The sequence below is a fragment of the Branchiostoma floridae genome, chromosome 9 (genome assembly GCF_000003815.2).
Source record: "Branchiostoma floridae strain S238N-H82 chromosome 9, Bfl_VNyyK, whole genome shotgun sequence".
NCBI lineage: Eukaryota > Metazoa > Chordata > Leptocardii > Amphioxiformes > Branchiostomatidae > Branchiostoma > Branchiostoma floridae.
In genome coordinates, this window is record NC_049987.1 from 15,978,720 (window position 1) to 15,992,881 (window position 14,162).

Consider the following 14,162-nt stretch of genomic DNA (forward strand, 5'->3'; position numbering starts at 1 on the left):
TGTATGAACGTTTTTGGCCCAGTATTGACGACGTTATCACGCTCCTTCTCCTTGGCAAGTCTCTTTCGTCGCTGTACTTCTTTGTCTGCGAAGCTACCTGCGCGTGACCGGATGTCGGTGGTGGTTGGATGATGCATTCACCTGAGCGGCTCCGGTGGATGGCTAGGCTTCTCTTGGTGTAGAAGTCTCTAGTACACTCTGGGCATCTATGTTTGAGGTTCAAGGCAGCTATCTCAGCCTCGGTCGTCTTTGATACACAGCCTCTCTTGTGTATGCTGGTTTCAACTCACGCAGCAGCATGTTTATTCTCCATTTCAGGAATACGATGCACGCGTTGTCGCGGGTACCTCTTGCAGGTCTGAATCCAGTCTGGCTGTCTGGAAGGAGCGGCTCAAGCTGGGCCTGTAGGTGACGGGCGATCACGGCAGAGAGGAGTTTGTAGACAGTTTGGTACATACCATGCTGCATGGGGGAATTTGAGGGCAATCATACTATATTAGGTAAGTTTTCTAGTACTCGGGTAGGGTCAGTCACATTTCTTACTGACCAGAAATTGCACTTCATTTGTATCATGATGGGGCTAGTTCTCCAGTCAGTGCAAGTCCAAATCTAGCGTCAACTCTCAAAATTCTGTCAGGTACCTTGAAAACATGACTGGTAGTCACATTCGGTAAAATAAGTGTATAAAAACTATTGCCATGGCAACGTTTTTATTGTTTATAAGTATTAAGGATTGTTGTTGTGATTCCTTTCGCCTGGCTGTATGTATGAAGATTGTTTTACGCGATGGATGTTTGTCGGGCATTGCTGTTAACAAGAAAGGTGATCTCTTGTGACAAGTGACCTATCATAAATGTTTCTCATTGATTATACAAATGAGGTCCTCATTTGCATAAAAGATATCAATTGATCTCCTCTACCTAAATAACAATATGTTCAAAGTATGAAAATCTTAGCAAAGAAAGCTATTGTAGCATTTTCTCATAGATTATGTAAATGAGACCCTAATTTGCACATCCGCATGTTCAACTTAATGTACATGTTGCTATCAAATGTCGCAAGTATGGAATTTTCGTCATTTAACACTATAATCACAATTTCTCATTGATTATGTAAATTAGGCAACAATTTGCATAGTTAATGTCTACCAATATTTCTCTTTTCTAGTTACGTCATGTTTAAGTGCCCTAGCAGTAATGAAATACTGTGACTTAATAAACTGTGCTCATTAATTATTCAAATTAGCCTCAGGTTTGCATTGATAGCCCTTATTTATGGAAGGCACCTCCGAAGTTATCTACATAATTTTTTTATCACAAATCACGTTGATCCGTCAACTCCTTCCCGAGTTAGTCCCTTTCAAAAGGATGGTGCAATTATGCACCCGCGGACGAATGGCTGTGGAATTTTGGTAATTTTTGCCAATCTGATATATCCTTAACAGTAAGCTTAATATTTCTCTCTTTTTGAGTTACATATGGTATTTTTTTAGCATTCTAACATGAAATGCAGTGTATTTATTAACTATCCTCATTAATTCAGCAAATTAGTCCTTGATTTGCACGATTAGCATTTAATTATGTAAGGCATATCTGAAGCTATCTATATTCCAAATATGACATGATGATCCGTCAACCCCTTCCCGAGTTAGTTCCTTTCAAAAGGATGGTGCAATTGCGCACGCGCGGACGAATCGCTGTGGAATTTTGGTAATTTTTGCCAATCGGATATATCCTAATTAACAGTAAGCCTAATATTTCTCTCTTTTTGAGTTACATATGGCATATTTTTTAGCATTCTAACATGAAATGAAGTGTATTTATAAACTGTCCTCATTAGTAATGCAAATTAGCCCCTGATTTGCATGATTATCATTTGATCATGTAGGGAATATCTGTAGCTATCTACATTCCAAATATCTTGAAGATCCGTCAACCCATTCCCAAGTTATTCCCCTCCAAAGGGATGATGTAACACATGCCTGTGGACAAATTCACGAGATTTGGGGAATTCTTGTCAAACGGTCGCAAACTATACTATTTGGCTTGCCCCTGAGGAGTCGCCAAAAAAAGACAGTGAATTTAGATTATGCAAAAACAAACCTCTAGGGGGCCCAAAGTTACACCACCTAACTCCTTACCCCAAGACATATTCACTAAAAAATAATGTACCTGGCACTGGCATTTGAACTCCAACTTTGAACTCCGCTGCAGTACCGTAACTCGCTGCTAGGAAGCCCAATATCAAACCTTGACCTTCCCTTTTTGCACTCCCTGTACATCCACCAAATATCATGCAGAACCATCAAGAACTTCTTGAGTTACCGGATACTACAACCGTACACTAGGGGTTGTAGTACAGAAAATTCAGGTCCAGGTACGGTCCAGGTCCAGAGGATCAGGTCCGGACCTGAACCTAAATGAAAGTGTTTGTGAATGGGCGGTACACAAAACAATGGTCCATTTCGCTACAAATAAATCTGTTTGGTGGAGTATCCTACCTTCACATCAACAACACTAACTGCCTTGGATAGACCAAGTTTGACTGTAGAAACTTGGTAAAAATGACTATCAACTCTCCTATACTTCGCTTTTGTTATTTTCTTGGACCAATAAGCCTCAAAACACGTGAACACGCCGCCATAGTGCCTGTATAATCTGTTCATTTTCTAATCGGTCCAACATCCAGTCCACTGAATTTTTTTAGGTCCGGTTTTTCCGGATCGGTACAAGAAGAAAAACCGGTTTTGTGTACCGGTACTCACCCCTGCCGCACACACAAACATACTCAGCCCACTGCAGTACCAACAGAAAATGCCAGTTGAACCATTTTCCAACTAGAATTTCCTTTCTGCAACCACTATACTCAAATACCAAATATCATGAAGTTCCATCAACAGCATCTCGAGTTATGCCAACAATGTACACACCCACAATAAAGCTGCTCTACTTTTGGCACAACTGAAAACATCATCTTCTTGGCAAAGATGATGAACAAAAATGAAAAAGGGAAACAAAACAACAAGCATGCATGTATCTGGCTGAAGATTCTACTTTACTCTGCTCAACTCACATAAGGCCAGAGCTGATGACTCTTAGGAATTGTAGCCTGACTAGTCAGGCTTTTGACTAAACATTTGTCACTAAAAAAATTACCATTTGTCCTCAAACATGATGCAGCCAACATTCGACACTGACCACACAAATCTGCAAGTTAGACAGAGTCAATTGGGTGCAGCACATTATGGCCAATATGTGTAATATGAATGCAAGTTTCATTAAAGACATCATACACACCAAGGAGGTTATAGGGTCAGATAGTGTAGTATAGAAGTGGCTTCAATGCCAATTTTTATCTCTCTTAGACCACACTGACTTTATTATATGGATGACATACATGTATGCGCAGGCATCAGTTTTTGCCTGTTACAAAAAGTTTGTGGAACCACACTGTAAATCATACAAAGAAGCAGCAAAATGAGCAAATATTTGCCTACAATTGAAAAATGAAATTAGGAAAATGGACGTGAAGAGCGAATTGTCTTCCAAAGTCAATTGTAGAATACATTATGTGAAAGGACATCAATAAAGAATCAATTGTTTGGTATAGCATGGTCTATGTGTTTAGTCATGTCATAATGAAGACACCTTTTTCTTTTTCCCAACTTTTTTTTGCAAGTTTGCATCAGTTTTAAGGTGCCAAGAGGATGTCTTCCTGACCATTTGTCCACAAAAGCCTTTCATGCATGCACCATATTCAGGACCCTGGTACCCATTTTGAATTGAATCAATAACTTAAGAAATGACAAGAATATAATTTGCAGTTTTTTTATAAATCTTGAAGTTAGGCTTTAATAAAAAGAATTCTTTCCTTGTAGACAACCACGGTGACTCAGCTTCAAGTGCAGGTGAGGATGTACCAGTCATACAAGAGTGTGGAGATGTAGTCCCTACAACAGATGCTGAAGGTGTCACCATGTGGAAATGCCCAGAGACAGTGTCCCAGGCTGGATTATTGGAAAACCCTGAAGAGGGACCAAATGAATTTTTCATGTATTTCTTTATCAGTATTTGTTGGGTATGGGTCATGCGACTGATACAAATGAATACTAGTAGATGAATGCTTCTACTGTCATAGATGTCCATTTTGCACAATTGTAACACCAATTGGACCCTCTGGACACATGGTGTCAACAGCTTCTACACGAGTGGATTGAGCTGCTGCATGTGGCCATCATTGATGGGAAATAAATGTAGGCCTCATTTGCGAATTAAATTGAACAAGAATTTTTACATGTAGAAAAAAAACAAACAGTTGGAAGGTGATTCTAATAGTTTAATGGACTTTAATCTGCAGTGAAGGAAAACACAACATTTCTGGTAAGGATGGAATGGTTGGAAGGCTAATAGTTAATTAATTTTGCAAATTCCCCTTGAATGATGTCCACAAGTTCAATTTGGTTTTTAAATTCTCCCTCCCAAAGGTGAACCCAGCTGGATGATGCCTTCTACATCAATGATATAGGAAACACTGTGACAAATAACAAATAGTTTGATAGTCATTGACATTCATTACCATGGGAAAGAACAGTTTGATCAAGGACATTATATTCTATACATGTATGCGGTTTTATATTAGAATTCATATGAACATGTCTGTAATTTTGTAGGTTAATTTTGATGAACAAAGTTAGAATGGAACAATTTGTATTTACAAGGCCAGAGCAGACTGTATTTTTATATGTATGGATATAATTTTGATGAACAAAGTTAGAGTAGGCCATGGAACAATTTGTATTTATAAGGCCAGAGCAGACTGTATTTTTATATGTATGGATATAATTTTGATGAACAAAGTTAGAGTAGGCCATGGAACAATTTGTATTTATAAGGCCAGAGCAGACTATATTTTTATATGTATGTATATAATTTTGATGAACAAAGTTAGAATAGGCCATGGAACAATTTGTATTTATAAGGGCAGAGCAGACTGTGTTTTTATATGTTATATATAATGGATATAATTTTGATGAACAAAGTCTAAGAGTAAGCCATGGAACAATTTGTATTTACAAGGCCAGAGCAGACTGTATTTTTATATGTATGGATATAATTTTGATGAACAAAGTTAGAGTAGGCCATGGAACAATTTGTATTTATAAGGCCAGAGCAGACTGTATTTTTATATGTTATATATAATGGATATAATTTTGATGAACAAAGTTAGAGTAAGCCATGGAACAATTTGTATTTATAAGGCCAGAGCAGACTGTATTTTTATATGTATGGATATAATTTTGATGAACAAAGTTAGAGTAGGCCATGGAACAATTTGTATTTATAAGGCCAGTGCAGACTGTATTTTTATATGTTATATATAATGGATATAATTTTGATGAACAAAGTTAGAGTAAGCCATGGAACAATTTGTATTTACAAGGCCAGAGCAGACTGTATTTTTATATGTATGTATATAATTTTGATGAACAAAGTTAGAGTAGGCCATGGAACAATTTGTATTTATAAGGCCAGTGCAGACTGTATTTTTATATGTTATATATAATGGATATAATTTTGATGAACAAAGTTAGAGTAAGCCATGGAACAATTTGTATTTACAAGGCCAGAGCAGACTGTATTTTTATATGTATGGATATAATTTTGATGAACAAAGTTAGAATAGGCCATGGAACAATTTGTATTTATAAGGCCAGAGCAGACTGTATTTTTATATGTTATATATAATTTTGATGAACAAAGTTAGAGTAGGCCATGGAACAATTTGTATTTACAAGGCCAGAGCAGACTGTATTTTTATATGTATGTATATAATTTTGATGAACAAAGTTAGAATAGGCCATGGAACAATTTGTATTTATAAGGCCAGAGCAGACTATATTTTTATATGTATAGATATAATTTTGTATCAGTTAGATGAACAACATAATTTTGTAAGTTGGTTTTATATATACATGTACAAAGTGAAAGAACAAAATTTAAGAAAGATTATGTAAATTGGTGCAATTTGTACATAAGGATAGAGAAAATGAGTATTTTTTATGAATGATGGTGCTTTTTTTACCAGTTGAAAGTTGAAGGAACAAGTAAATACAATGTAGATAAATAAATAAAGGAACAAGCTCTTGTAATGCAACATTATTATTGAGGACCAAGCTTTGAAAAAAAGATATATAATGGAACAATTTCACTATTTATAATTTATATAATAGTTCCATTAAGAGATATGTGCAACTTTGCATCAGATAAAAGTAATTTTGTAAATTCTAGTCAAATCTAGGCTACTCACTGTATATATTTCAACAAATGCTACGATTTGCAAACAAGAACAGAGTAGATGACTTTTTCACATAAATGTCTTGACTTACGTATCATATCAAGATGAACAAAAATGAAACGAGTTTGATTACCTCATACCTCCATGAAATAGATTTTATGCAAGTGACATACATTTACATAATTTATGCATGGTGATGTTCACCCTCAACTAACTTACACAGGTCACAAGTATTAAGTACCCACCATTTATCATTGTGTCATTTTTCTATTGATTATGCAAATTAGCTCTTTATTTGCATGTTAGCTCATTTCCGTATGAATCATGCAAATTAAGGCCTTACTTGCATAGTATGTATCTCTGCCTAAGCTATTTATATGCCTAAAATGATGGAAACCCGTCGTTCCTTTCTTCAGTTATGCAGTTTTGTAAATTGCCAAAAACCCCTGCAGTTCCAAAATGAAATGTTAGGGGGCCCAGTTTGTCCTGACGTCAAAATCTATCAGCCACCCTAATATCAGGACCATAGCATGTCCGGGACAAGAGACACGTTGAAAACTGCTACGAATTAAATTTCACATTGATTATGCAAATGTTGTTCTATTTTGCATAATTTGTATTTCATTTTGCACATCTTTGTTTAAACTACTTACATACCAAAACGCATGAACATCTGTTATTCTTTCTTGAGGTATGCTCTTCAAAATTTTTTGACAAAAATGCCCCTGCAATTCCTGAACTAGCGGCTAGGGGGCCCAAACTTGTGTCAATTTTCCCAGCACAATAGCAATCCAACACTTCAAAATCGTGACCATAGCATGTTTAAAACACTAGAAATTAAACCCGCAACTTCCGCTGCAGTGCCAAGGGAAGTCGCTAATCTAATCATTTCCAGTTTTCGTCACACCCTACCAGTTCAGTTCAGCTCATCCTCAGAGAGGTGACGCCATAACTGCCATAATGACAGAGTGGAGTTCTTTGACCTGCAGACCTGTATCCTCTACCAACACTATGAAACCAATACATCTAGCCGTTCTTGAGTTGACAAGTGTAAGTGAAAATACAAACACACACACACACACACACCGATTATTACGGAGGTTTAAATAAGTGGCAATGAAAATGCATTAACATGGCGAAAAAAATCGTCACCAAAGATCTGGCAGTTGTTCTGCAATAGAGTTTATAATCTATAGAGTCCAGATCAGACGAAGAAAAAGTCAGACCACCTTGTGACGAGACTGGACAGTGCATTCCGCTGTCCGGACTGTACCTCCCTCTCCACCAACCCTCAGTACTACAATCGACAAGTGGAAAGGCCGGTTTTGCACACAACTGAGATTAGATTCTTAGGAAAGACGGGTTTTCTGCTGTGACATATGCAGAGGTCACTGCACAGGTTACATTTTCCGGATCGACTACTACTAAGTAGTATCTCTGTTTGACGTGTCTTTCTTTGGTTCTATCTGCTTCATGTTGTTTAGGAGTTTGAAATCTTCCGCCTCCTATGTTGTAAACTTTAATAACGACAAGACTTAAGAGTGCTGATGCTATATCCACAAGGTACCACGATGTCCAGACTGTTGACTTCTTTTGTGGCACCACGACAGTACGGCATTTTACACCTCACCGGTAAGTTTTACTAGGTCAACTCACATTTATTCTAAACGGTTGTAACGTGTGACACGATATAACGTTACAATATTAAGGACACCTCTATGAAAAATCGAGGTATTATATGTACGTGGCGTGTTAGTCTATGTGTCTATTTACATTGTGTGTTTCCTGATATTTGTGGTCAGAATAACTTAAGAACCTCTGAATGGATTACGATGATGTATGGTATGTAGGTAGGTATTGGAAGGACAAAGGTCAATGTCGATTTTTGATCCCTGGTGTGCGCATCGGTACTGCAGCAGAACTGTTTTTTTGTCTTTGACAGTACAGGCTAAGGTGTTGTTGTTTTTTTTGTGGTAGATAGCTTTTAGCAACGCTGAAGTGGTATAAGCTAGGCACCTCGGGAACACTGACAGGAAGTTATGTCAAAGGTCCCAGAAAGATCCGAGAATAGGTTATCTCATTTCCTGTCATCAATTTTTCTGCATGTCTGTTGCCTTACGAGGGGCGTTCAATAAGTAATGCCGCTGACTCATTTTCCATAGCAGGAGATAAATGAAACTTGACACAGTTATTAGTCTTTCTCTGCATAGGAACCACCTAGAGTTATGAATGTCTCCCATTGTTTGATGCATCTCTGGACACCGTTTTTGTAGGACACCCCAGGTTGGTCCTCTAACAGATACCTCATCAATGACAGAAGAGGGACGACCAGGTCTGGGAGCTGTTTCCACAGACTTCCGGCCATGTTTGAATTCACGATGCCTTTTTTTACAGGTTCTGAAGAATCAGACGATTTTCGTCCTGTATCGAGTCTTGGCGGCCGGCGTTTGGGGCTCTTTCAATGTCTGGTCTCTAATGAACGCCCTGTTGAACCAGAATTGGCTGTGGTTTGCAAGACTCACTCACTGGACCATGATTCTTCTCACGGCTCATCTCGTCTTCAGTGCCGTCCTGGCGTGGAAACATCTTTGTGATAAGACACACAAAGACAAACCTTTACCACAAGACACAACACAAGACGGCAACATGAGTTCTTCTCGCGAACTTAAGACTTCTGAAGACAACGGTAGCAAACTAACGTGCTGCCACAAGACATCTTGGGTTCTTTTTAACCTGGCTAGCGCTTCTTCGTTTTGTGTCACGTCGCTGTACGTAACTCTAATCGCTACTCCGCGCCATTTTGTCGGAGTCATGGAACATGCTATCAACAGTGTTATAGTCGCTGTAGATATCGTACTGAATGGAATACCGGTGAAGATGCACCATTTTGTTTACCCCAGTTTAGTAGGAACCGCTTATGCAGTCTTCTCAATGATATATTGGGCACTGGGTGGTCTTGGAAAAAACGGGGAAACGTTTCTCTACCCTCCGCTTAAATATGAAAAAGAACATAGGGTGAAGACTCTATGTTTAATTGCTGTGAGTTTGGTATTTGTACTGCCGTTGTTACAAGCGTTGTGTTGTGCCATGCGCCATCTGAGGTCAAGACTTATTGTAGAATTAGCTCCAAACGTAGGAATTTTGCAATTTTCTCCAGAAAAGGAGGCTACCAACCAGGCCAGTTATATTCACGTTTAGAATCATCAGTTGTAGACACCGATTGTAATGTACTCGTATCAAGGGAGGGTCGGCAACACAAAAACAGACTTATAGTTTCGTTGGTTGTTCTAATATAGGAATAAACTTTATTGCTTGACAATCGCACATGGCAACAATTTCTAACCAACAATGAATAACTACATGGCGGAATAATCTAACCCTACATTTAGTAAAGATATCGATAATAGTATGTGAGTCATATCATAGATAAGTATGGATGAGCTAGTCTTATGTTTGGAATGAAATACATGTATAAAGAAATTGACCTATGTAGGCGGATATACGATTTTTCAAGATATTTAGTAACTCTTGGTTTCTAGATAAGTTTTTAACTTGGTTTGCACTCTCCCTAATCTAGGACATGAAGTTGAAACAAGTAATTCCTTCCTTGTCAGAAATGTTGTTGCATGTTTCTTTGAAAATGTACAGTTCGCTGTTACCACAAGCGGCACAATCTAGCTACCTTAAAATGCTTCATAGCTATAGATCCGTTAACCTAGTTCGAGAGCTAAATAGTGCTTTTTATTCCAATATTGATATCGTTAGTTTGACCCACTACCTGACAGGAATGGCCTACCTAACGTGACTAGTGTTTGGGTTTCAAAAACGACCACTTTCTTCTTCTCGTATGAGCCCCATATTTTCACTGCACAAAATTCAGAGTCATCTGTGAGCCGTCTCCGCTTGGAACAAGAAAACCCTTGTCAATGAGGTCCTCCACAAACTCAAACTCGATGATTTTATCTTCGAGGCCTTTGGGGACTGCGCCTCGCGACAGTGCCAAAGCTGCCGCAGGTGTCAGGGAAACATCCTGCAGGTGACCAAACAGATGTTATTCTATTTTATGCCTCATCCGACCGAGTGATGTAACCTTCTTGTTGTTACTGATCTATGTACATTTGTATTAGAATTGTCACCACAAAAGCAATGTATATATTTTACATACCATCATAAAGTCTCTCGAGTTATGCCGTTGACAGACAGACTCACACACACACGAGTACACACACACACGTACTTGCAAATATACACACACACACAAACAGACGCACGCACACAGGCACGCACACACACACACACACATACACACGCACATACACACATGCGCGCGCACATACACACAGATAAACACAACGAAAACATCCATCTAAAGTTAGGGCACGTCTCAAGTTAGAGCATGATATCTTCTAAACAATTCAAATTCGGTTTTTGTGGTCAAAGAAGCTTACATTTTGATAGTACGTGTATACATTTTCTGTGGCTCTACTAAACAAATTGTAATGGCTTTTCTTTACTTTAAGATAATACGCACCTCATCATCTGCCGTGATGATACTCCTAGACAAAGCTGGTGCTAAAATTTGGTCTGCCACAATCTGCATCAGAAGCACTTGGGGGAACAGCCAGAATAAAACTGAAATACATATATTGTTATGTGTAGAAAGAGTTAGAGACGGTCGCCAAAATTTCAATAGAGAAAGGTTTAGGATGATTACTTACATCGTAGACGCTTGGGAGAATGGTACACAAAGTTTTACATTGCGAGTAGAAATGAGGATGCATTCAATTATCATTTCTGCCCTTTCAGGTAGAAAATTGCCCAGACATATTGCTTACTTTCCTTGTTATCAAGAGGGGACCAACTCATGAAAACAAGGCATTGTAACGTAGCTGTACTATATTTCGTGTACTAACCAACTTTGTGTATCATAAACTTAAAAACTCAATTCTCGCGAATAACAAAGAATCACTAAGTATGATCCCTAGTCATCTTTGTCGCGAAATAAGTGGTTGTACAGCGAAAGATGAGAATTAATATCTAAAACACGTAACAGTAAATGCCCTACGGATACGACACATGGCACAATTTACATGTAATTCGACACTGTAACCTGTCTGCGCTGTGGAAACCAAGACCAATAACTCCCGTTAGCTTTGAAGGAGCTTTAGTCTTTTCCATTTTCAACACACTTCCATCATGAGTGAAATAACTACATTAAGTATGATATATTGATGCATACCGGCCTTCCCAAGTATTCCCCAGAAGCCCAACTCTTCCTCCTTACGGCACAGACTGGCCAGGAACACATCATAGGTCCCAGTCGTGTTGGCCCGCACGAACATGAAGTATCTGTATATGGACGATGGGTTCGATTCGATTTAATTCAATTGAAGTTTATTTCTTTTGCCAGGACTACTTCTAATACTTCCTGCCAACCTGAGGTGGACAATATTGACTTCAGTTCGACATTCATGATCACTTCCTGCCAGTTGCGATATGTAAATACTGTCGGTTGCGATGTCAAGATCGGTTGAGACTCTTTCTCATTGAAATGTAGCCATTATAGGTAAAAATAAAACAATTGCCTCGTCAGGCATGAACCACCTTAGACAGATCCAAGATCAGTGACAGTAACGATTTGACAGAGGGCCTGGGTAGCTGGTTTCACCTGGAAAACAATCATTCTTGGAACTGAATTGCTTGGCTACTATTTGAAATCTTCGTGTCTTCTCAGGCGACAGCAAGAACCGCATATTCGCGGTAAAAATTCGCGCCCTAATATTTTTGCGAGACACGGTACAAAAAAACGGTACAAAATAGAAAGCCCGATAAATTAAGAAAAGACGTCAAAAAACAGCCGGAACCGAACCTCTGCTTGGAGAGTAGTCTGTACCCTCCATAACCCACAAGAATACAAATAGACAAGGAAACCGAAAACAAAACCCCAGTACATGCAGACAATAGATCACTTCAAAGGACACCACCAGCTAACCTTCCTTCCAGCGCTAAATTCATAAAACTTGTCAGCTTTGAAGTTCAACTTAAAGTATACGTACCTGTAAAACACACGTTTGGACCCCTCGTGATTCCCTCCTTTGTACACGTGCACTTGACCGTTAGTGTGCATCTTCTTCACTAACTCAAGCCGAGCCTGTGTCAGAAAAAAATCGCAATTTGACAGTTATGTCTCTAGACAAAACAGCTTTCAAAAAATGACCGCAAATGTAGCATGGTCTATCAAAAGACACTAAATGTTTACCCAGAACTTGCTATTGTAGCCCGGGTACCATCCTATTTCTACCGGTTCCCTAAAAAAAATATTTAGGGAACCGGTAGAAATAGGATGATCTGTGAACAAATTTCAACCGACAGATTCTGTCTGTGTCAATTCTATGGTTTATTTCCATTCTTTTTTTCGCTTGTAGCAGTGTCCCGAATTGTTTGGGAAAACATATCAAAACGAGAGCTATTAGTAACGTTACAACCCCAAACTGTATTGATATTCCCGAAGCACTTATAATAGAGTTGCCAGTGTTGTTAGTATTATACATCTACCTTCACATCTTTCTTGAAGTCAGGACAGCTGACGTCGTCCAAGTTATCGACAATATCTGCAAGGTTCCCCCTCCTCACACCTGTGTACGTCTTGATCCTGAACTCCTTACTGAGAGACTGCCAGCCGTGTGATCGCAGGGTCTTTGACGAAGAACAAAACCGTATCTTGTAGTTATACATGTAACGTTAGTATTTACTTACGTCCACCACAAAGGTTATGTTTTCGGTCCCGTTTGTGTGTTTGTGTGTGTGTGCGTTTGAGAAAATACTGTAATTCCATAGTTGTGAATGACGAGAATTTCACACTTGCGTCACTAGGAGTGAAGTAAATGTATTACATATAGATCAGGCTATATAAACGTTATTTACGAGAAAATTATACAATAGCCTTCTTTACTAAGATAAGACTTGCATGCTTTGAACAACTTGTGTTATCTGGGTAGAGAAGATGATCAACGGAAATATTCTATACAAATGAGGATCTAATTAGCATGATCAAACAAGCATCTATAATACGTCAGTTGAAAATCTTAACATCATTTGGCGAAGGTATGAGGTCGTGGAACTCTTGTTGATAATTATGGCATCTCTTCCAACAGAAAGTGGCGATATCATTAAAAGCAGAAACTAGAGTTCCATGACCTACTAAATGATGTTCACCTTTCGGAGGAACATATTATAAATATTGATATTAATATTTATCACTGATTATGCAAACAAAGTCCTCGTTTGTATAACCATATGAGTTGATCCTCTTAGTTGACCCGAATACGATAAGATGTTCAAAGTATAAAAGTCTTGTCCCATTAAAGAAGGCTGTTGTAGTATTTCCTTATAAATCTGTGGACAAAGCCCTGATTTGCTATGCGTCTAACAATGTTCACCTCCACATTTATAAACTTTCTTCATTGTTTGTGCAAATTAGGCGCTGATTTGCATGATTGGTATTTGAATGATATAAATTTTATGTGAATCATCACCTAAACCATCCCCATACCATAAATCATAACGATTTGTCAACCACTTCTAGAGTATCTCTCACTCACAAATCATGACCACGGCATGTCAAGAACATGAGATATCGAAAAGTTTCACTGCAATACCTTAACAAATCGCTCGGGCCCCAAAATCTAATGATTTCGAGGACACATCAATACCTACTTACAGACCAAGCACCAAGCCAATCCTTCATTATCGAGTTATTGTGCACGCACATACGCACGTACGTACACACACACAGCAACACACACACACACATACATACACACACACACAGAACACACAAGCGACACGCACAGACACATGTACACACT

The 14,162-nt window shown here is 38.5% G+C and overlaps 1 protein-coding gene across 1 annotated transcript in view; it reads right to left on the reverse strand.

The window, feature by feature from the left end:
- Positions 1-10,156: 10,156 nt before the first annotated feature.
- LOC118422212 overlaps positions 10,157-14,162 on the reverse strand; it is a 6,982-nt gene continuing 2,976 nt past the window's right edge. The window contains exons 2-6 of the mRNA XM_035829729.1: positions 12,850-12,990; positions 12,351-12,445; positions 11,534-11,643; positions 10,826-10,926; positions 10,157-10,324 (exon numbers count right to left, since the gene is read on the reverse strand). Of these exons, the coding sequence (XP_035685622.1) occupies positions 10,157-10,324; positions 10,826-10,926; positions 11,534-11,643; positions 12,351-12,445; positions 12,850-12,990 (615 nt within the window). The remainder of the gene's footprint in view (positions 10,325-10,825; positions 10,927-11,533; positions 11,644-12,350; positions 12,446-12,849; positions 12,991-14,162) is intronic.